Source organism: Lepisma saccharinum, chromosome 20 (assembly GCF_977018435.1).
Source record: "Lepisma saccharinum chromosome 20, izLepSacc3.1, whole genome shotgun sequence".
NCBI lineage: Eukaryota > Metazoa > Arthropoda > Insecta > Zygentoma > Lepismatidae > Lepisma > Lepisma saccharinum.
In genome coordinates this window covers 4,513,425-4,537,590 of record NC_139248.1, presented here as the reverse complement: position 1 = coordinate 4,537,590, position 24,166 = coordinate 4,513,425, and the positions used below count along the sequence as shown (strand labels likewise).

The 24,166-nt window shown below is 37.2% G+C and overlaps 1 protein-coding gene across 1 annotated transcript; it reads right to left on the bottom strand.

The window, feature by feature from the left end:
• Positions 1–747: 747 nt before the first annotated feature.
• Positions 748–23,827, bottom strand: LOC146003661 (uncharacterized). The gene is made up of 4 exons (XM_083142015.1): positions 23,377–23,827; positions 13,440–13,634; positions 10,616–10,887; positions 748–8,515 (listed from the first exon to the last, which is right to left on the bottom strand). The coding sequence occupies exons 1-4, from the start codon at positions 23,554–23,556 to the stop codon at positions 4,468–4,470; spliced, it is 4,695 nt and encodes a 1,564-aa protein (XP_082998141.1). The 5' UTR covers positions 23,557–23,827; the 3' UTR covers positions 748–4,467.
• Positions 23,828–24,166: the final 339 nt, after the last annotated feature.

Here is a 24,166-nt window from a genome sequence, read left to right as displayed (position 1 = left end):
CGTCTGCATGGCGAGCTACCAAGCTTTCAAACCTGAAACCATACATTACATTAGAAGAATTGAAAGAAAATATCAGGAGGGAAACTGAAGCAATTTCGGAAGAGAAACTGATACGTGTTAGTAAAAATTTCTTTTAAAAATACCGTAAATGTGTAGATGCACGAGGACATCATTTCCAACACCTTGTGTAAGAAGATACATGCTCATATTAATTGTAACTGTCCATGTTATTGTATGAGCTTTTTTCCTTACGTAGCTAGCGGCTCCACTTACGCAGATATTGCATCCTCTTTGCCGGTAGACACGATCTTATTTTCCGCCGCGCTAACCACTGTTCCGCAGGCGACTAGACCGAGAAAGGCACTGTACAACAAATAAGAATTGTTGTGGTAAACCAAGTCAAATTATCAGGATATGCCTCTGTCGCCCTGTTTCCAATAATTAGTCTACAAAATAGAAGTACAAGGCATGTCAGGAAAGTAAAGATGCAATGGAAAATATGCAAGGCATAAGTAGACAACATTCACAGTAACCATGATACTTACTCTTTCCAGTAGCATTCATTCTCAGTACTGAAAATGTTGTCAACTTATGCCTTAAATATTTTCCATTGTATCTTTACTTTCCTGACATGCCATGCATTTGACAGCTGCTTTGAGAATGATGTGCGAATACACATGTCAGTTGTTATATTAATGTATCCCGCATTGAAGTTTAAAATATTAATATAAATCAATTTTTTGTACAAACTTTTTATTATAAATTCATTTATTTACACTGACTATCTTTGACAGTACATTGCAAGACTTTTGACTCCAGTAATTATTTGAAAACTTAAATTTGCCATTTTAATGTAAACCTTCACTCAATACAGGATATTTATTTGCATTGCTTGTTGAACAAATTTGGTGCAGTGAGATTTGGCCTCTTACAATGTAAAATAAATGTGTATATTCGCATATAGTGCAAAAGAAACAAGAAATTCTCCATTATGATCACATGCGAAGTAAAACATCGCGTGTACATGAAATTAAAAGTTATTATTCCAACTCCACTTTGCATATCACAATAGCATATACATATTATGCAAACCAAGTTAATACTTGCATGTAGGAACCAATTAGCCATATTAAGAACATATTTCTGGCTACAATGTTTCGTCATTGTATGATCACATCCATGAAATGCAAAACGGTAACATTTTGTAATACACATGCATAAGAATTAAAGTGCTACGGTTACTTTTATGACAAACATGATAAGATTTCTCACACATGAATATAAAATTACAAAGAGCATCCTACATATAAATATAAACTCCTTCAATTTGCATGCTGTGCATTCACACTGTAACTTGAGTAACCATATTCCTACATAAGCCACCCCATGGCAGAGTGGTTAGCACATCATGCTACAACGCCAGGGGTCCCAGGTTCGAATCATGGCCTGGACATGGATGTTTGCGAGTGTCCATTCATCAATTTCATCACTCATCCCCATCTTCGCAAATCAATCAATAAGAATTCCAATTCTAAAACTTCAAGTGTTAGCAAGGCAGACCACACTTAAGGGTAATAAAAGCATGAAACAATTAATGTTACCACGAATAGTGTGAATTCTGGCCAATTTCAAAAAATATTTTGAAGTAAGAAATCAATTGTTATGTTGTAATTGTTTCACACAAACACATTTTTTTTCCAGCTTTAGCATCATATCAGTTTATCGGTAAAATTACCGATTATTTTACCGATCCGATATATCTATTATTATCTGATAATTTAGTGCAAAATTCTATATTTTGTTGTAATTTTTATGGATAATATACATGCCATACGTTCTAAAAAAGTAAATGTCTAAATATGCAATTTCTCTTGCACTGCAGTTGCCTTGAAACACACATTTATTAAAAAGGCAGTTCTTCAAGGACCATTTCTAATTTTATATTGGATCAGTTGAATATCGGTACTGGTAAATTTTATATCTGTATCGGCCAAAATTTCATATCGGCCCATCCCTACTACAAAGTAAATAATGTGCATGATGTCACATCTGTCAAAAAAGTATGGCATAATATTTTTAGAAAATAAAAGCATCTAAATGAAGAGTAAAGTTTGCTGTGAAATTAAAAGAAAATTATTTCAGTAAATCGATATATTTCACAGTTTTCTAAAGACTGAGGATGGTCCTAGAGTCAAGTCTCAAGGAGTGTCAGACCATCACAATTCCAAAAAAAATATATATATATATTTTCTGTAGCTGAAAATTGAGATGGGGGAAATGAAATTGATAGAGTTACATAATATTGGAAGGTGCTAACAAAATAATTTAAAAGTAGATGTAAATTCGCCTGACTCCAAATGGAGTTCTTCAGAGCATTTGGAGTTACATTCGTCTGGTTCTATCACAACGATTATTTGCTCACAATTATTTCTAATAATTGTATATTACACATTAAATTTAGTTATAATAATGCAATCACCAATTCTGCACAGAAGCACTAATGCCCGTTTGCATCAACATTAGCCCCATCTAGTTGGTTGCACGGTGCAACACCGAGTCGTCTAGTACATTAATTTGGAGTCAAGTAGTGTATTTGGTGTCTGTACCATCTGCACTACGTTCTGGGTCGGTGTGTGGTCACGTGGTGAGTACGAACTAATCAAATGACCATTTAAAGCAGCAGACAGGCATTTGTTGAATCTTCTGAACTTGAACACCGTTTTCCATCTAGTTGGTTGAACGTCATTTTTTTTGCACCACTATTACCCTGGATACACCTGCACTGAACCGAGTGTCAAAAAGTGCAGCCAACTAGATGGGACTAGTGATTTACTTGTGACTAAGAGCAAACTCCCACTTACCCAAGAATCGTCTGATTATCTGTTGCACCAACAGAAACGCTGGGTAAGCTGCGAGTAAAAAGAGGGTCAACTTTACCCTCCGAGATCAGTGAGTAAAAGTGGAGCTTACCCACGTGCAGCAGAGTAATGGCTGCCATCTGCAACCGGTAATGTATCACTTCGGAATTTCAAAACTAAAGAAATGCAAAATGGGTGGTAGTATCAGACACAAACTGTGTATGTAAAAAGCGTGAAATATTTAGAATGATATTAAATATATACTTGGGCAGATGTTTACTGTGCACATTCTGCACTATAGAGTACGTAAAATTGCAGACTCAATACAAACGTAAACATACACCCAGTAGCCAGAGAAAGTGGAATAGTCCTAGCCATAAAACGATCGTGAATATTACATGAAGGTACATGTACATACATCGAAATGTACTGCAAACCTCACAGTAAAACTACTTACTATGATCGCAAGCTGCAATAAAATATCAACATTTATTCACGTAAATATTTTTCCCCATCTTTATCACGTGCTTCAATTTTTCCTGTTGCAGTCCCTTGTCACTGTTTACGGAGATACCAAAGTCCCGTTACCCCCACTTTTTCTCTCTTTTTTTGTCATGCAGTTGCACCACGAGTGGAACCACGCTTTCTCGAAACAGGTAACCAATCACGTGCTTCCATCTGTATGACGTTTAGGCACTTGCTTTGAGGCTAGCTGCTATCCTAGAGTAAAGCTGGGGTTTCATGATTTGCACTGAATGCCTTTCAGATTGCTGCAATGGAAAATGATCCCAAGTCTAGGGTTACCCTGACCCATGGATTTTCAAACTCACGAGTTTGTGCAATGTTGGTGCAAATGTGCTTCAGTGCAATTTAAACTGGTCTCATATTGTGCACCAACCTAACATACATAATCTTTCTCAATACCTCACAAAACATAACAAAGAAACAAAAACATCATTGCCAGAGAAAATACAGCATATAGAAATTTCATTTCTCATTCAAGAAAAAAAAAAAAAAGCAATACAAGGAAACTTCATTCATTTCATAAAATAAAAAGCTGAACTAAATATTCACAACCTAAATTCTTGATTGTGTTGCACAACACCTGACACACACTGATCCTCACGAAACAGAAAATAACAATATTATTATTAAGATGGTTGATGCGGAAAAATATACACACAAACTGAAAATATCTTGATTCTAAATTCAATAATTGAATATTGTCTTCAGCCATTTTTATCACACTGACAATGACGCTGAAGATAAGAACAATATGGACATTAACAAAAAAGCACTGACAAAATACTCACACTTCAATATGATTGTGAATATTACAATATGGTAATTGATTCTACAACCATTCAAACGATTCAGAAAAACAAATTACTTTCATTCCATTTCACATTATTCCTATTACACAAAAAAAATACATGAATACTAGAAAATTCGCTTCATTTTACATGTAAGAACAAAAAAAGTATCAAAAAAGGTAAAGTTTAAATTACATATACAATTGTGTAAATACTATTAAAAGCAATATTAACCAGTCAAATTATGCTTGCAAAGATAAGTGAAGAATCTCTCTGACTACAAAAACAAATTCGTGTTATGATTTTTCACGTGATTCTTTGGAGGAGTCTGCAGTGTCTTTGGCATGGTCAGTCTGTAAAGGAGAGCCAGCAGCTGATTTGTCCATCGAATCATCATCATACAGCATCTTCATATTGGCAAGAATTTTTTGTCGAATCTCATCCTCTTTTACCTTACCCACACTTGTGACTGTATCTTCGATATCCATCTCCTCGGACGAATCTTCAAACATTGTTTCAACCATGACTCTGTCTTGATGTAGTTCCTTACTTGCTGACGAACTTTGATCAGTCTTTATTTCTTTATTTGTATTGTCTTTAGCCGCTAAGTTCATTGTAGAATCTTCACTTTTACTTGCATGTGGCGTGTAGATCTCGTCTGACGTACTACTTTCGGTATTATTCACCCTTGAAAGGTCTTTCGTAGAATCTCGCTTGTCATTGGCCATATTATCCTCTGATGTTTTTTCTAACCCTGTTTCTTCCATTGTCTCATTGTGAGCTTGCCAATTACTTGTAGAAATACTGCTGGCAGAATCTTCACCTTCTCCACTTTCCTTACCCAGAGTATTTCCAGGTTTAGGCATGAACCTGATATCGGCAAATACATCTAAAGGATTTTGCAAAATGTTGGTTCTAAAAAGCATTTGTTTGCTATGGAATTTACTAAAGTTCGCCTGACCAGAAGTTGGATTATTTTCTGATCTCTGATTTTCACCTGCATTTTCAGTCGCAGTTGTTGACGTAGATGTTTTCTCACTCAATTTGCTTGTAACGTTATTCCAGTTTGTTTTTCTCTCTTTTGCTTCCATATATTTTTCTTTGTGCTTGTGCTTAATGTGGGATTTTAGCCTGTGTCTAGAGTGATAAGCAGATGAACAGTACTTGCAGTGATAATCCAGACTATCAGTATGTTTCTTGAAGTGTGACGTGAATGAATCTTCTTCCTCGAAGACCTTGTCACATTTTGAGCATCCAAATCGACCATCACTTGTCATCTGAAAGTCGCTGTTCTTTTCTTTACTCTCCTTGCTGTTATGATCTGTACTCTTTATGTCTTCGTGCTGTTTTTTCTTATATTCTTCATGCTTTCCTTCAAATTCTTCTCGGTTTTTGTCAACTGATGTTTTTCCTAGCGTACTGTCTTGATGGCTTTCCATGTCTGAGCTTGTCTCTGCTAGCAAATTTGTATTATCACTTGGTGAACGATGCTCTGATGTTGAGGTTCCAGCAGCAGTTTGCTTTGCCCTATTACTCTCTTCGCTCGCCTTCTCTCGACGTACATCATTACAATCATCAACTATTTTACTTCTGTTACTACAACTCAGACTGTTCAAAGAATCTTTGTCATGCTTACTCTCCTCTTCGGCACATTCTTCCTCTCGAGAATTTTGAGATTCCTCTTGGAGAGCCAGATTCTTTACGGATGCTTTCTCAGTTTCTACTGAATTACCACTTTCCGTGGTATATGTGCATGTTTCGTTCTTGATTGCTGAAACAGTTTGCACCAGACTTTCTCTCGCAGACTGATCCGAGGGAACCAGCGAAATGCTTGAGCTTTGACCAGAGGTTTCTTCTTGTTCAATTTCACTCACTCGAAGAGTTTCTGGCTCAACATTTGAACTGTTATGGCTTGGTTCTTGCTGACTTTTCAACACATCACTTGAAGTATCCGACACACTTGATCCTACCACAGGTTGATTTTCTTGTTCGACTGTCAAAGTACATCTGGTTACCCTAGTGCATTCTTTCTTTTCACGGGTCCTCTCAGGATGACAGTGACCTTTGTGTCTAAGCACAGCTTTAGAATTAATAAATCGCTTATCACATAGGTCGCATGGTATCACCTTTAGTTCTTCATGGACACGTGCAACATGTCTTTGAAGCTGCACTTTCATCTTGAATCTAGTCCCACAGTAATTACACTTATAGCTGGCATCTTCTTCACCGCCATCTGCAAACGCTTCCTCGTCGCTGTCCAAACTGGCTCGATTAAGTTCATCCAAGTTACATGTTTCGTATGCATGGTCCTTTAAATGTGACACCAAAGCTACTGCTTCTGGAAACGTTTTGTTGCAAAAGTCACAGCACAGAAGCCCATCCTTTTCTGCTAGAGTTCGATTCTGTTTCAGCGAATCTAAGTTCTTATATGCATCTGCCAGCTCTGGGTTCTTCTCTACAACTTTTTCGTGGATGTCAACGTGAATTTTCCATGTCATGGTATTGCTGAATTTTTTCATGCATATGGAGCACGTATGATATTTACAGCAACTACCGTCAGATTTGTTCTTGTGTTCCTTCAATGCATCTCTCTCAGAGAACTTCATTCCGCATATCTTACACATATACTGTTTAGCTTTTAAATGGACTTGGCGGTGTTTCGCTAATGCCGAGACAAGATTGAATGTTCTATGACACTCGCTGCATTTGTAAGAGTTGTCTCCACTGTGCACTTCTTTCATGTGGTACCAAAGTAAATCCGAATGCGGGAACCTTTCATTGCAATACTTGCACGGAAATCTTTTATTCTGACTGTGGCTTTCCTTGTGTTTTACGAATTTTCGGTAGCTCCTGAAGATTTTAGTGCACTCGCAAACGAACATCTCGTCTCCAGTTTTAGGAGTTGCATCACCTGTAGAACTGACTGCGGCATCACTTGTAGTACTCAACCTATCACTATTTCTCTCTGTCCTGTCCTCGTCTATATTGGTCCCACTTGTGACATCCTGGCTGCCTTCTTCAACTCTGTTTTCTGGATTCGCAGTCTTGCACTCTTCTGGCTTTCCTTCATTTAATTCTCTCTTTCCATGTTGCGTTCTCTCATGAACCCTCAATTTACTAAATGTACTGCATGTCTTTGGGCATTTTTTACACTTAAAACTTATCCTTTTTACGTCACGTGCTTTGCTTCTTATCTCATTTTTCGCATCAACTTTTGTTTTAGAAGTCTCCAGTTTGGGTATTTTACACTCTGTTCCTTCCTTTTCACTGTTATGCGTTGCTTCATGCATCTTCAATTTGTCCACCCTAGTGTATACATCATTACATACATTACATATGTGTACATCGACCCCTTCCTTAATGTGACTCCACTTGTGGCTTACATATACCTCATTTTTAGTGAACACTTTCCAACATATTTCACATTCATACCTCTTTTCAGTTTCTACATGCTCTACATACTCTTGTGCCTCACGTTTGCAGCCAACTTTCTGATGATATAACAACATCTTCGTGTGCACAAAATTCCTGCCGCATTTACATGGATGTAAATCTGATTCCTTGATTTTTAACTTAACGCTAAGGTGGCAAAGTAAATGTTTATACAAATCATTTCTGAACATAAACTGTTTTTTGCACATCTCGCATTTGTTTATACCATCAGGATGAAATCTATCGCGATGGACTACGAGTTTGGACGCTGTACTATATGTAGCACCACCGCACGGCTCACATACAATCAATGCGGTTGCAGTGTACACCCTGCATGGGCACACATGGTCCTGCTTACGGGTTACACTGTGAAACCGAGTTTTACATACTGAGCACTTCAAGTGTCCACTGTAGTGAGCATCGTATCGGAATCTACTGCTAAATGTTAACGAACAGACTCCGCACCTCAAATTTTCAGGCTCGGCAACTTGAGGCACCACGGGTTCTTCTATCTTCACTTTCTTGTCGTGAATTTTGCAATGCTCTTCGAGCGACTGTTCTGATCGGTACTGAGCCGGGCACACATTGCAATAATATCGCTTCGGCATCGTTGGTTCAATGTTGTTGGTTTCAATTTTCACAAGTGGTGCCGGTGTTGCACTGTTCTCTCCTTGAACTAGTGCTGATGTGCTGGGTTTTTCTTCAATCATTCCAGTGGTGGTTGTTTCGTGCTCTCTCATGTGGTCGGCTAACTTGAATCTTCTGTTGAACACTTTGTCGCATATATTACACCCATATCTTCTTTCCTCCAACTCTTTACTTGTAAGGCTGCTGCTTCTTTGTTTCTCACTGTTGGCAGATCTTGACAGAGGATCATCCTCGATGTCCAGGTCCACAACCTTCTCTCCGTCTCTAAAAAATGGGAATCACAAAATAAATCTTTATTAAGCACCTCATATTGAACTTGGAAGAACAAAAATCAGAGGTTATTTGATTTTTAAAAATTAAGATTTAAATCACTCTCAGGTTAAAGAAGTTGAAGAAATAATTTATAGATTGATGCACAACAATATTTTGTAAATTTCGGAAAGACATCCACTGAAAATACATTAACCGTTAGATATTCAAGCTGTTTTCCCTGGTGTTTGTGTGAACGCCCAACATGTTTTCAGTGGGAAATTTAAAATTCCACTACATTTTAAACAAATTTAATATGAATTACAAATCATTTCTCATTTTGTTCAGTACAGGTTGGGCTATAAGTTTATGGGGAAAAAAAGTTAAAAAAAAGTATTTTCTGCAAAATTTCAAATTCAGCCTGTCCCCAAAGAGGCACCTGATAGTTAAAAATGGTACATACAAGTTGCTATATGTGTGTTTCATTCACACTGAAAAAATTAGGCAATTGTTATTGCTAATTACAGAAAAAAATTCAAAAGTAATACAACATGCCTTGTATATAACCAAAAGTTCAGTATTATCCCCCCCCAAAAATACTACCAGAATCAAATTTCACTTGACTAATTATTAACAACATAATTTAAGGTTTATGTAAAACTCCAGTCATGTATATCTAAACATTATCCAAGTCACACTACATGATGATGGTGACTGGTACATACCGGGTGGCCAGAACTAAAGTTACACAACTTGGAGCCCTCTGTAGCCTGTTTGAGGCATCTTAGAACTCTGAAATTTGGTGAATCCACTATGCAGACCATAGGGAAGAGGATGGTGATAAAAAAAATAGTTCAATTTTCCGCCACCAGGTTGAAATGTGGCACTGTACTCCTATGATGGGTTGTACAAATAATCATGTCAAGTGATTTAGTCGATTTATTAATTAGAAAGACTAATTAGAAAGACATTTGTTAGTGGGTGGAAGTTGCAAGAAAATAATCTCTCATTTATTGCAAGATTGCAAGGTAAAGGCAAATACATAACCAATTGGAGCAGTTTACGTCATTATCACAACCCATCATGGAAGTGCAGCGCCACATTTTAACCGGGTGGTGGAAAATTGAACTATTTTTTTTTATCGGCATCCTCTTCCCCATGGTCTGCATAGTGGATTCACCAAATTTCAGAGTTCTACGATGCCTCAAACAGGCTACAGAGTGTTCTGAGTTGGGTAACTTTAATTCTGGCCACCCGGTATAAGTACCAGCTGGGCATTTACAGGATCTTGTAATCATTCAATCATCAATCATCCTTGGATACTCAAGACACTTTCAAAGGAAAAGCACGTGAACAAAATAAATGTCCTGAAAAGTGACGCTCATACAAAAGAAAAATGTAACATGTAAACTAAACTGCAAACACACTAATTATCTTGCCTCAAAACTAGGACCCGGATTCTCAGGTTTTAACCTATTTTATTCCTTACTTGGTAACGTCACTATTCTAACATATATTTTTATTTTAGCCATTCGTTAATGAAATACATGAATCCTATAGGTCCTAAAAATGGCTAAAAGGAGTTGAGATCCTAAAAAAGGCGAAATTGAACTTTTAAGCTAAATAAATGTAAAAAAAATTAAAAATGCTGAAACCTTGTTTTGTTCCATCAGAGTGAACACATTGTTAACTGTAAGACAATATGAAAATGTATTATCTCCCCCCTCCCCCCTCTCTAAAAATAAACAACAAATATTAAGCACTTTTTTTTAAAATCAAAAAATAGATTTAAATCAAAAAGATCCCATTTAAATTTAAAAAATCATCACAACATTAAATAAAAATCATGTGATTGACTGAGTTGGTGTTTTAAGTCCACTTTATGCACAGTAAGGCTAATCGGGACTGGGCTTACAGTTTAAAGTGGGATCCAAACCACCGGGTGTAGAACCCAGGACCCCTTGATTACAAGGCAACAACCATACCACTGTGCCATCGGGGAGGCCCCACAAAGCATTGGATTCAAGTAGGAAATGCAAATGTGTCATAATAATTACACAATCAGAGCTTGAGCCAGGCGAGTTCTAAAAGAGAGACAGAGAAGTAAATATTTACCCATCCAGTATCGTTATTGTTTCAACAACAGTATCTTCACTGATAATTTGGACATCATCTTCGTCATCATCAACATATTCCTTCAGAAATATGTTAGCTGAACCCTCTTCGAGGAATACCCCTTGAAATTCCGTTTTGTCCTTTTCTTGTTCAGGTGATCTTTTCTCAACATGTGATTCAACCTCTTTGCTCTTTTCTTTTTCCTTATCCACATGAGGAACTGGAGCAGGGTTCTCAAATTCTGCAATTTTATCAATGTGCTCCACAACATTCTAGAAGAAATCAGTGAAAATATATTACTTTCAGTTTTATCGAAATTGCAATTGACATTGTCAGTCAACATGCAAAAGAATAGAAAAAAGCATCATATTCGCATTAATTGTTAAGTTGTTGAACATACATGTCACATAGAAATTTATAGTAAATTTGCATAGGAAAAAAAACATCATAAGTAGAGGCACATATTTTTGGTAAAAAAAAAAGCAAAATTTCGGTACAAAAACAGAGTTGATTTCGGGTTCAAAAGCAGTAAATAAAATAAAATTTCGGTGTTATAGCGGTGAATGATCACATCAAAAGTGATATATAAGATGACATTTTGGTTTTAAAATTGTGAATATAATCCTAAATTTGATTCAAAAACTGCACTTATTACACAAAATAAACGTATCCCTTCTAATAGCACATTTATGTAGTTACCAGAGTATTAAGTTTATTCCTGTGTAAAGGGGTCCATTTTTACTTCTCAAATATTTACAGCAGAATTAATCAATTTTCCATGAGGTGCATAACTCACAGGACATTTCAGACTTCAGAAAGTGTCGTGTTGGTATATAAACAGTAAATTTCGTGTTTGAGAGTCAATTTCACATTTTGCAGTTCATTTCGCATTATTTCGTGACAAAACAGGGTAGAAAAATGCACCTCAGACCTTTCAGAAACATGAAAAAGGAACATGACATCATGTTATTTCAGATTTCGTGTTTTCGTCAAAAACGAAATTTGCATGCCTCTAATCATAAGGCTCATTGTTAGGTTGTTCAACTCATGGCACAGAAATTTGCAGTAAAATAAAATTGCAAGGTAACTTATGGTGGTGTAGATTTTTGTAGACTAACCGTTTCGACTAATGAACAATTGTCTTCATCACGGGGATGATAAAATCATCATGCCTCTAATTATCAAATGTTATTTGCATTTTTGTTTTTCTGTCGAATTTTGGCTAGCTGCACCATGGATATAAGTGATGATTAAATTGAATTTATGAAGAGACATGAATAACACCCAGGCCAGGATTTGAACCCAGGAATTTTGGTGGAGTCCAAAAGTTGACCTTTAATGTGCTCGGTCAGTGAGATGACTTGTACATTATGGCAGTTGGAATGACATTATTCAGCTGATTTTACCTCCAGTTCCTCATTCTATACCTTTCCAGATAACAACAGCACGTTGTCATTTAGTTGTTTATTATTATTAATATTCCTGTACATTTTCATCTATTTTGACCTGAATATTTCACTGAATTTCCAATTCATGTTATTTTAGCTGCAAGAACATTTTACGCTTTTCTTGATGAAGACAACTGTTCATTGGTCAAAACATCCACTCTAGAAAAACTATACTACTAAGGTAAATCATAAATTTATTCTAATATAGCAATGAAAGTTGTAACACACACAATTATGAATAATCACACAGAAATTTGTGGATTGGCACTTATTTTTGATCTACAAGATAGCTATCACAATTTGCATAAAAATAAATCTATATTCCTTTTCCGCGTCCTTGGCGCACGTTGCGGCTGTGTGCCTCGTCCAATGAACGCACGGAGGGGACAGAACCACGTGGGAGGGGGCGACTTGACTGGTCCAGTAGTTCTGTAGTAAGCATGACAGCTCGCAAGCCTACTAGGAGAATTCTGCACCCTTCCCCACCTAGTCTGGCCCCGCCCACAAGCTTTCGCCTCTGCGCATAGCTACTCCAGACATTCCGGAAAAGGAATATAGAATATGAGTTAAATCCACAGAGTAATAATATGGCAAGGTTGCATCTACATGTATCTAGAAATAGACCACAATTTCACCACTATCCTTGTTATCATGCTGTTGCAGGATACCAGAAAGATAATGCAGGGTGCCTATCAAAAAAACAAATTCAAAATTTGTGACTTTTTCTTAACATTTATTTAATCATCCCCTACTTAGGCATAGTTGTAAATTAAGAAAATATATATTTTTATTCAATGAAAAACCCCTACCACAAGGAAAAACTGAAGCTGTACTTTAATAAGACATTTAGTTGCTTTAATTATTAATGCTTCAGAGTTCATCCTGGATGGGGAATGGCCACATTACTTTATTTAATATTTTTACAAAGCTCCAAGCATACAAGAATGTAATTGTTAAGAAACATAAACAAATCTTAACCACAAATCAATACAATTTTAGATTTCCAAATATTCAATTTTATCAAATCTCAGTACAGGTATGTGACAATGTAAATTCACTATACTGAAGAAGAAAACAAAATTCTTGACCACAAGTACAATTTCTTGACTTTCTTGACCTACCTCTTGATTTCTTGACTTTTTCTTGACATTCTTGATTGGTAGAGACCCTGTAATGGTAAATATCACAGCACAAACATTGAACAATTAACATTAATAACAGCAATATTCAAAATTCATCATTTACACTTTACTGTAAAATAATAGAGAGTCCTCCAATATAAAATATTCAAAATTATTATAAAAACTAACCACGCTAGCATACTTAATATTGTAAAGTATTACACATCACTATGTAAACTATTCATATAACATTACCTTGTAGGATGATGAACTGGTTTCCTTTAAACAAGTAAAATATTTTCTGACTTCCTGTAAATGCTTCAAAGATGAGAGATGGTTCAACAGTGCATTGTTGATTTCAACACATTGCTTTCGAAACTCGTAAATTGTTTCCAATTTGAAGAGGCATCTGTGACATATTTTCTTGGGAAGTGGATCCGTTTTATAAAGCTGCAACACATAAAAAATGCAGATTTTTATCTTAGACACAATTAAGTTACTTAGGAGTAATATTAACAAATGAAAATTATATTAAAGAGGATATAAAAAGTAGGCTTAATTCAGGAAATGCATGTTACTTCTCTCTTCATAAACTTTTGTCTTCTCGTTTAATATCTAAGAAACTAAAAGTTAAAATATACAAAACAGTAATTTTTGCCTGTAGTATTATATGGGTGTGAAACTTGGTCCCTTACATTAAAAGAGGAACATAAATTGAGAGTATTTGAAAATAAGATCCTTAGGAGAATATTTGGACCTAAAAGGGATGAGGAGACAGGTGAGTGGAGAAGGTTACATAATTTAGAACTACATAATTTGTATTCATGTCCCGATATTATTAGAATGATTAAATCAAGAAGACTTAGGTGGGCAGGCCATGTGGCACGAATGGGAGAGGAAAGAGGATTCTTGTTGGGAAACCTGATGGTAAGAGACCTGTAGGAAGGCCAAGACAGCGTTGAGACCTAAAGGAAATCGGTAGGGATGGAAAAGAGTATATAGATCTTGATCAAGATAGGGACAGATGGAAGGCCTGTGTTGCTGCAGCCATGAACCTTCGGGTTTAAGAAGGCTACAGAGTTAGTTACTTAGTTTAAATTTTTATCTATGATAAATAGTGAGTGATATGTTACACGTTTTAATATATTTACAGATTTTTTTCGCATTTTTTATTGTATTAGCACCAGGGGCGGCCGGTCATAAGGACGATACGGACGCCGCACTGCCATGTGCAACCACAAGTGAACAAACATTACATTAACATTTATATATTAGCTTTTACATTGTCTGAATTGCAAATATTCCACTGCTTTTAGATCGTTGGTTAGTCAGTTCTGTATTCATTCTTCCGCGACAATTGCAAAGTTTGCACGCCACCGTGTGGGGGAATAAAGAACTTCGAGAGAAATCTGGCGGGGTGCTGTTCTCCCACTTTACGAGACATAGAGCATTCTCAGGCACGGCCGCAAGGGGTAAGAGGCGAGGGAACTGTGGGTGTGGGAATAACATGCGCGGGATCTCTGGCTGGGAGGACGGAGGGTTTGTCGTCCGAAACCCACCCCCTAGGCGAAACTGGCCCTCTCTCCGGAGAACGGTAAACAATGAAGAGTTGCCAGAAGCAATGAAGTTAACATAAGAAAGAAAATTACCAACCGTTGAAAAAAAAATATTCTGTATTCCATAATCTTATTCATTTATAACATAAGAGTAGAGAAATAAATAACGCAATTTTCAACGAGGAAAGAAAATGTCGATAACTGGAAAAGTACAGACTCTTGCATGATTTTTGTTATTTACCGTCGCTTTCTGCTACTTTTCGGTAATCACGACGATGAGGATGAGTGATGATATAATGACATTGATGGAGGGACACTCACAAAGAACACACATACCCATGCCAGGATTCGAACCCAGGAGCCCTGGCTTTGTAATAAGGTATGCTAGCCATGGAAGTTGGCTATAGATTCTTGTTACACGCAAAATTATCGTATATCTGCGTTGTATTTTTTCTGAGTTTAGTGAAAAGTACATTTGGATTACAATGATGTGAAGTACATCATGTAGATTTAAATACAGATTTTGATTAGCACATTTGAAAAAATTCCTGATAATGTGACACAGTTCTCCAATTTATTTTCAAGGCGTATGTTAAATGAATTAGAAACTCATCATCTAAACTCACCAAGAGCCCCTACAGGAACCTGTGAACTACAAATTTCTTAAAATTTGGCAAAATTGTCTGTCAACCCCGAAGCAATAAAACGACCAGATGGGAAGACGATAGATAGTATTGACACTTGTTGTTTCTTCGTTTTCCATGGAAAAGTGAAGAAGCCTTTTCGGTAGTTGTGTGCTGTAGTTGTGCATTTGTCGCGATGAACAGTGTGGAGAAATTGTTGGTGCGAAGTTTTTCAACCAGAAGTCTGATGAAAAAATAAACATAAAAAATCTAGTCCAAATTTGAATCTAGAACAAGTGTCAAAGAAGGGAAGTCGTGAGTTCACTCGCAAATTTCACGTTGAAGGACAGAAGAATGAACTTCAGTTACAATCATGTCTGAAGATTTCTGGTAAGTTTGAAGTTTTTACTAGAGCTTCTGGTAACGCAGATATCACCTTTCCAGTGAGATATATATTTTGGTGCCCTATTTCACATATCAATTAGTCATGTTGGACAGGAGACATTTTCTGTGTAACTTTTTACTAGAAATTTTCACGATCAATGCACGTAAATATTCGTCACTGTGCTTATCAAGATGTGTAAATATACCATCTTCTGAATTTTCCCCTCTGTTAAACGACTAAATTTGTTAGAATTCTATTTCTTCTTCCATCTTCTACGCATTACTGTTAAATAATTATTAATTTAAAACGTGTAAAACATGATATTCGGTAAACACGAACGTATCAATTTCTTATCACTTTGGCTATTGTAAGAAATTCATCATTTAAACTCACATTACTAGTAGAGCAAATTTGTGCCGGCCCTCGTGACGGAGTAGTTAGCACATCGTGCTACGATGCCAGGGGTCCCGTGTTCGAATCCCTACCTGGGCATGGATTTTGTGAGTGTCCATTCATCAATTTAATCATATCACTCATCCCCATCTTCACAAATTAGCCAAATGTTGCACAAAAGTCGAAGTAAAATAAAGCAAATTTGTGAGCTATCGCCCCTCCACTTTGGATCACCACGAGCCGCCACTGATTAGCACTGGTTACAAAGTGCAACACAAAGTCCTCTACTTTGTTGATTTTGTGTCACATAGTGTATTTGGTGTCTGCACCATTTGCAATGCATTCTGGAATGGTATACAGTGTGACGTATGGTCATGTGGTGCATGCTAACCAATCAAATAAACGAAAGTAGCAGACAGGCATTTGTTGAATCTTCTGAACTCAAACACCCCTCATTTTGCATACAGCGTCTACTTGGTTGAACACAATTTACTTTCAACAACCTCACACTGAGATACACCTGTTGTGTTGCATTCCTCATGCTACCTTATACAGTGCCTTTCACGGTCGAGTCGTCTGTGGAACTGCAGCCTGCTCGCTGGGCAGTTGGGAGGACGTCTGCCAGGATTTAGACCCACAGCTGTATGCTGACCTTGGCACTGGACGCGTCAATGCTTCAGTATCCAGATAGCTGGTGTCCAGTTTGCACATGTTTGTGAAGTTGTTAAGGCGTTAACAAGTGTTTTAGATTGTTTTGTTTTACTTTACGTATTACAGGTGCTTTTCTGTATTCTAATAATGCCACACTATCTGTGCAATTTGAAACAACAAATTTTTATGTACTACAACTCTTAAGTCATGACAAATTCTTGTACGGAAGGAAGTTATAAGCCGTATCGCAGCAGAATTCCCAGATGTTCCTGTTCCGCACAGAGACAGTGTTCGAAAACTTGTGAACAAATTTCGGGAAACAGGGTTTGTTCTTGATAAGAAGCGAAGAGTGAAACAACGTGTGCTTACTGAGGAGAAAGTAGACAAAGTTAGAGCACGATTGGAACATAATCCTAAAAAATCCCCCCTTCCCCTTGCACAAGAAACAGACATTTTTAAGTTGCCTGCGCGGCGAGCTACCAAGCATTTAAACCTGAACCATACATTAGAAAAATTGAAAGAAAATATCAGGAGAGAAATTAAGCAATTTCTGAAGAGAAACCGATACTTGTTAGTGAAAATTTGCTAAAAAGATACCGTAAATGGTTTGGATGCAGGAGGAGAACATTCCCAACACCTCGTGTAACATCGTACATGTTTATTCTAATTGTAACTGTCCATGCAATTGTACAATCTTATTTCATCACACAGCTGGCGGTTCCAGTTATGCGGATGTTGCACCAAGTTTGCCAGCAGACGAGCTCTTGCCGCCAAGTGCGCTTTCCGCCGCTCTGCGGACGATTTGGCCGTGAAAAGCAATATAGAAGCAGAAATGGAAAAATTACTAACTACAAATGAATCGAATGATGGACATTCTGGTTCTTATAAATGATTTGGCTCAAGTTCCTTTTGTTTTATAGTGATTTCATCAAGCTACGTATGCAGTTTTACATGGTTCAATTTTGATTTACGTGAGGACAACTTTGCATTCAGATGAAGAATGCCTACATTGTTAGGTTAGGTTCTCTTAGCATAAATACACTGTAAATTTATTACTTATGCTAAGAGAACTAAACCTAATACCTTAGGTTCTAACAATGAAAGTATTCCCCAATGACGTCAGAACACAAGGTTGTACGATAAGGGAGACCCTTGAGGAAGAGGGAAATAGTCATGCGAAATGGGGAGTTTTGCACAAGGTACCTCTAACACAGGCGCAGAGCGTCCATGTAAGCCGGGCTTACACTTTATTAGTTCTAGTAAAATGTATGTAATTATATGGCAAAATTCGTAAATACTTCAAATTTCATCTCGGCCCTATACCAGTCTTCGAGATCCTGTTTGTTAGATTGCAACACTTCAGCACCAGGGGGCACATGAGAACTCCTGCCTTTTGCTTGGGGAAAGTTGTAAGCCGTCTGAATGTTGCCTTACAAATTTCTGACCTCGAAGGAGCAGTGCCTACCGTCGCCCACCGTATCTGGAAAGAGAAGAGCAAGGAGTATAGGGAGAAGAGCGCGTCGAAACCCTAGGTGTGTAAACCTACGGGCAGAGGCTTACAGCAGCGTTGCAAACCTCATGTTTAGAAAAAGTGTTGTTCATGGACGTCCGCAGTATTTCTTTCCACCAGGGAGGATTAAGCAAAGTATTTTTTTTCAGGGGTTGGGGAAAACTAGGTATATTATCCTTCTCAAAATATACTAATTCAATTTGAAGTTAACATTTTTCTGCAACGCCCTTACAATAATTAACAATTTGATGTGACTGAAATGAAATTATATGTGTGAAAATGGTGGGCATTCATTTTTCAGGAAGTGTCTCCTCCCCTTCCCCTTCTGGAGATCCATGGTGTCGTTTAAACTCCGAAATTATGCTACATACTACTAAATTGTTCTGTGATTTTCATATTATAAATATTAATTTATAACATAAACAAATATAAATTCGAATGGTTTAATCAACGGCATGAGTTCGACGTTATGTAAAAAGTTTGAGAAAATTCAACCACAACTAAAAGTGACCCTCTTGATTTATTTATATTCCCAACTTACAAACGACTTTTTAAACTTTTGCGAGATTTAGCACCATTATGCTTGGGTTGGCTTCACTGAATACGCACCAGCGAGACACAGGTCCTGCGAGAGGAGGGGCTCCAGCGTTGTTGGGTATGAATGGTTGACTGCAAAGGAAATTTGAGCCGGTGGTGCTTCAAGGAGGGTTTTTTTCCCCAGGAACAGGGAATTCTGAAGCAAAAAACTAACAGGAAGGGGAAAATGGAGAAACCTAGAAATGAGCGGGATACGGGAAAACTAGATACACATTAATGTGCTAAATTCTTGTTGTTTCTGTTTTTCGCTTGTAGGAGAGCATAAACATTAGACATATTAAGACTCTGTTTTCCGTTTATGTATGAACTCAGCTGGTAATAATTGAGATAAAAAGTGAAATAAATGTTAATGAAAACTGAAGATTGAACCAATTTTACAAATTTCATGTCAGATGTGAACCAAATATTATTAATTACATAGTCCGTGATTCAAACACTCTTTGAACAACCTACGAAAAGCCTGTTTATGTTATTTTAGGTGCTAGATTTGCTTTTACACTATCCTAAGAAAGCACTTGTACATGTCCTTTGATAGAAATTTCTGGATATATCCCTACAATTTGTGAGCATTTCTATTATATTGAATTTTTTTTTTTTTTTTACTAAATATAGGGAATTTTAAGGCAAGAGAGGGAATTTATTTATATCCGAAAGGGATATTCCCCTCACAGTCAGAAAGATCACTGCTTTGTGCAGTGACCGATTTTGGATCTGGTTTCTTTTTGTTTCCCCCTTCTTGCTGTGTGTTTGTTAAAGTCTCGAGGTATTGCTTTTGCGAATTCCATCTATTGAAAAGCGGACTGTCGTCCATGTGCTGTGGTGTGATACAGTAGTGAAATGCATTATGGAATAAAATGAGTGTGATTGTGCGGTGGGGTGGAGAACTTGTTGAAGACGCCGTTGTCCAGCAAGGATTTTGCTGCCAAGAAGAAACTTGTGGATATAGGTATGCCCACCCCTTCCTTCTTTAGCAGACATAGTAACAGAAACAAAAAATAAAGTGCGCCGATTTTGCGATTCATGATACGGAGCTGATACTTGGTTATGCGGTTGTAAAAAGTATTCAGCACCTGTCTGTTTCCTTCTGTTTTCGTTTGTTTATTATTATTTATTTTATCTAACTTTGCATATTTTGTATCGATACGTTACTCATTGTGATAGGAATAACACTGACTTAATTATCAGATATCCAGAATTTTTAATTTGGTGAAAAATTCCAGGGAAGTGTTCTGAAAAAATGGGGGGGGGGGTGTCGATGTGTGTGGATAAATCACTAACCATGTCAGCCCAAAAATAAGCACAACGGGGAATAGCATTCGTTATGCTAGGCTTATGCTAGGCTTACACTGTTGGAAAGGTCACGCTCCGCCACTGCTCTCATCTTATTTTTGCCCACAAATTGGACTCTTTCAAAATAACAACTGTGCTGATTAGTTTCAGAAAGGTTCCAATTCACTTCTACATTCATTCCCACTAGTTTACAATACTTGCTGCTTCTATCAACAGAGAATGTGTTGTCCATGGAAACCGTGAATGCTGCGAAAGTTTTCTTTTTTTTTTTTCAAACAGTGTTCATTACTTTAAGGAAAGTTCAAATTTCGTGCGACAATGATTGCCAAAATTCTATGATAATTAATCTTTCTGCTAGGAGAATTTGAAAAAAATCATAAAACAATCTTAAACATTATCAATTATTTAGTTCTGACTGTGAAGACTGGCCCCTTCAATGCATAAAACTAAGTTAATGCGTTATAATTTATTTTATGTGGGAAGAGGAAATTTCCAAGGCACCTGGATATTGTTTGATCTTCAGGCATCACCTAAGGATTATATCCTATGGTAACACTTCGATATGGTCCCAACTGATTTCTTCATTTTTTACACAAGAAACTACTTACGGAAATGAGTTTCTGTAGCATTTAGAAGTTCATGGAGGTATTTTCTTTCATCGTGGAATGTATTTCACCTGGAATACATGCATTTTTCAACAGAAATATCTTTCCGACGCACAATTGCCGTTGCTTTCATTTCCTTCCACTACGTGAACCAGATGTTGTGTATGTTTGATGACGTAACCACTGTCAGTGTTTCCAACCATGCCACTGTTTTGCAAAAAGATGACAATTTTAACCATGTTTGCCTAACCTAACCTTGCCGTGCATGGTTTGTGGGCCTATCCCTGCATGGTTTGTGGGGCTATGCGTGTATGGTTCGTGGGGATTTTTTGGTTGAGAAGGTTGGAAACACTGCATACCCACTGATGATCTACCACACTAGTCAAGCTGTCTTGCCATATTGTGTGTTTCGCAAGCAAAAAAAGGAAGAACAATAATTACTCCTCCTGTCAAAAATTCAAATTATTTTCGTTACAACAGCAAAATATCACCTTGAAGAATCTTTCGCAATGCAGAATAGGTAAGTACGAATGTTAAAAATTACGAAATAAATGAGTGAGAGGTGTTGGGACCATACTGAAGTAGTAATTATCCTATTAACCCCAATTGCAAAAAATATTCAGCACTGAGCACCTTGTCACAAATATACATTCAACAGTGAAAGGGTTACAAAGATCAAAGTATACAGGAGGTTGGTTGGATGAACGATGATGTGATGAAATTGATGAAGGGACTGTAACAAAGAACACCTATACCCAGGCAAGAGTATGAGTATTGAAGTGGGTTGAATTTCAGAAACCCTATGTCGTTTACCTCTTGTTCTGTCATGTGGACTGGAGTTGAATGATGAAAAAAAAGTGTGCATATTTTTTTTCCAGATTGCCAGATGGGAAAAACTTGTTTGTTTATAATAAAAGGACCACTTTAGTGCCACAGTACATTTGAAAATATTTTTTATTGAACTTTTGTGACTGCGGCAAATTTCCTTTGTAGCAGTGAATTGTGAATATAAATTGCGCCAATTGTGTCAGATTAAAGAAAAAAAAAGAAAAAAAAAGGTGGTTTTGATGATAACCAACGGGTTAGGTGGTAGATCAGCATTTGCTGAACCTCGCCCAAGGAACGTATGTGAAGAACGCCACATTTTCTCCAGCCACAAATACAAGCCACGCCCCTTATGGCAGGGTTGCAATCCGCGAATTTAAAAAATTTTAATGTATGGAATGAAGCACGATTTATCGTAGAATAAGGTAAGTAAACTGACATTGCACACATACGCAATGTATATATGCATAACTAAAAAAATATATGTCAGTATAGTGCAAAATACTGTAAATAAATGAATAATTTTCTTCATTTCCTCAAACTATGTACGCGGAAACCAGTCCTTCGCGACCCAGATACAAATGACCATTTCGGATATTAGGAAAGCATGAAAGTTGCATTTCATGATTTTAATACAAAGAATAAACATCAAGGAACACAACCAAAAAAAAGTTTCTATGGTAAGTGTCTACAAGTAACAAAGATATAGCCACCCCTAAAATGACTCGTTGCATTTCATGCTTGATGTTTATTCTTTATACACTGCTGGACAAAATAAACCGGACACTTGCATTTTTTGTGATAATGCAATGGGTCGATAAAAGCTCTGATTCGAAGGCTAACTAAATGACGCAGAAACTGAATTAAGTACGAATGCATAATCAAAGTGCGGGCCTATGAATGGTGCATATGGTATGACATGATCTGCCAAACATTCTGTAATATACCTGCGAGCTGTCATTGCAATTCAGATGTCAAATATTAAGGTGTCCGGTTTTCTTTGTCCAGCAGTATATTAAAATCATGAAATGCAACTGTCATGCTTTCTCACGACCCGATAGGCTATATCATTAGTGGCTAGATCGGTAACTGATCCATATGGCGACAAATGAGCAATTTTGGGGTGGCTATATCACTGTTACATGCCTAACCTAGCCTAGTAGGCATACCTCGTCCCCGTGATGGTTCGTGGGGGCTATCGTGAATTTTTGGGCTAACGTTAATGGTATTTGGGGCTACCCGTGGATGGTTTGTGGGGCAAACATCAATGGTTTTTGGGGCTAACATCAATGGTTTAATAATTACTCTTTGTCAAAAATTCAACTTTTTTTGGTGAAAAAATTTCGTGAAATGTTTTCAATTTGTTTTTTTTTTTAAATTTAGGTATTTTTAAGGTGAACAAGTTGCAATACTGCATGCACACTCCAAATCGACAAAACACTGCCACAACGCGCGATGAACGGGTAAGGGTAAATGTTTAGTAAACTAGTACCCATTATTTTCGTTGGAAATTCATTATTTCACCTAAAGAAATGTTCCGCAATGCAGAATAGTACGTTAGTAATGTAAAAAGCTGCGAAATAAATCATTGATAGGCGTCTCACGTATAGTAAAGTAGTACCAGGGATTCATCAAATAAAAGAATAATTATTTTTAAAACTTTTGTCCTTTATGCTTTTCCTTTTTTGAAGAAAGTTTGTCATGGTATGTGTGTGTACTGTTTTTTGCTGGTAAGGATCTGGTCACCCTATACTTACCACTATTGGGAAACATGCCTGTATCTTGTGCGAGACCTCTCTACTTGTTCCTTCCTCTCCGAATATTTCCAACTGGATTCCGTCATCCATTAAACACAAACGGCAGGAATTTATCCAGTTTGTAGCGAATGATGTGTTCAAATCCATTGTACTCCTAATCATATTTATATTTCTGTACATTTCCGCAATTCACTGTACACAAAACTCACGAAGGAACCGAACAGGTGATTTCGTTCAGCTGGAAAGACGGAACTCTGCATGGTTCGTTACGTATTCGTTTACATTTTCTTCACTTCCGATTACCATTAATGCTTTGTCCAACTTCTGACTTTTTGTATATTCATTCACATCATCCACATTCATAACTAATATGATTTTAGAAAATTTCAGTTAATCACTCACACACACGCATACATAACGCGCGAAAAGCTGTGTTTTTGTGTTCGTCCCGTCCAAGGGTCCCGTCTGTCTGCATCTAGATCAGTACACCGCACTCACCGAAAGAACAGTTTGAAAATTCGGTGCGCTGGCACTAGACGAACAGTTGGGTTCAGCGCTGCTCACGTAACTTTGGGTAACCGCTATTTTAATTCATAATGGAAGAGTTTTCTGTTATTTATTTATGATGAAAGCGGCTGCAAATTACACGAAGAACAGAACAGCCGAAATATTTCATGAACAGTGGCGGCGAATGGGTACCAAAACTGGAGGCGGAGGGGCAAGGACAGTTTGCTTTCCCTTGGTATATAAGGTTTAGCGGGGCAAAAGTGGCAAAAAGTAGGGGAGAACT

Coding starts and splice junctions, on each gene's coding strand:
- LOC146003661 (XM_083142015.1), bottom strand. CDS start 23,556: ATGTACAGAAATATAAATATGATTAGGAGTACAATGGATTTGAACACA. Junction 10,888..13,439: donor CCAGTTCATCATCCTACAAG/GTAATGTTATAT, acceptor GATTTCTTCTAG/AATGTTGTGGAGCACATTGA. Junction 8,516..10,615: donor ACAATAACGATACTGGATGG/GTAAATATTTAC, acceptor CCCATTTTTTAG/AGACGGAGAGAAGGTTGTGG.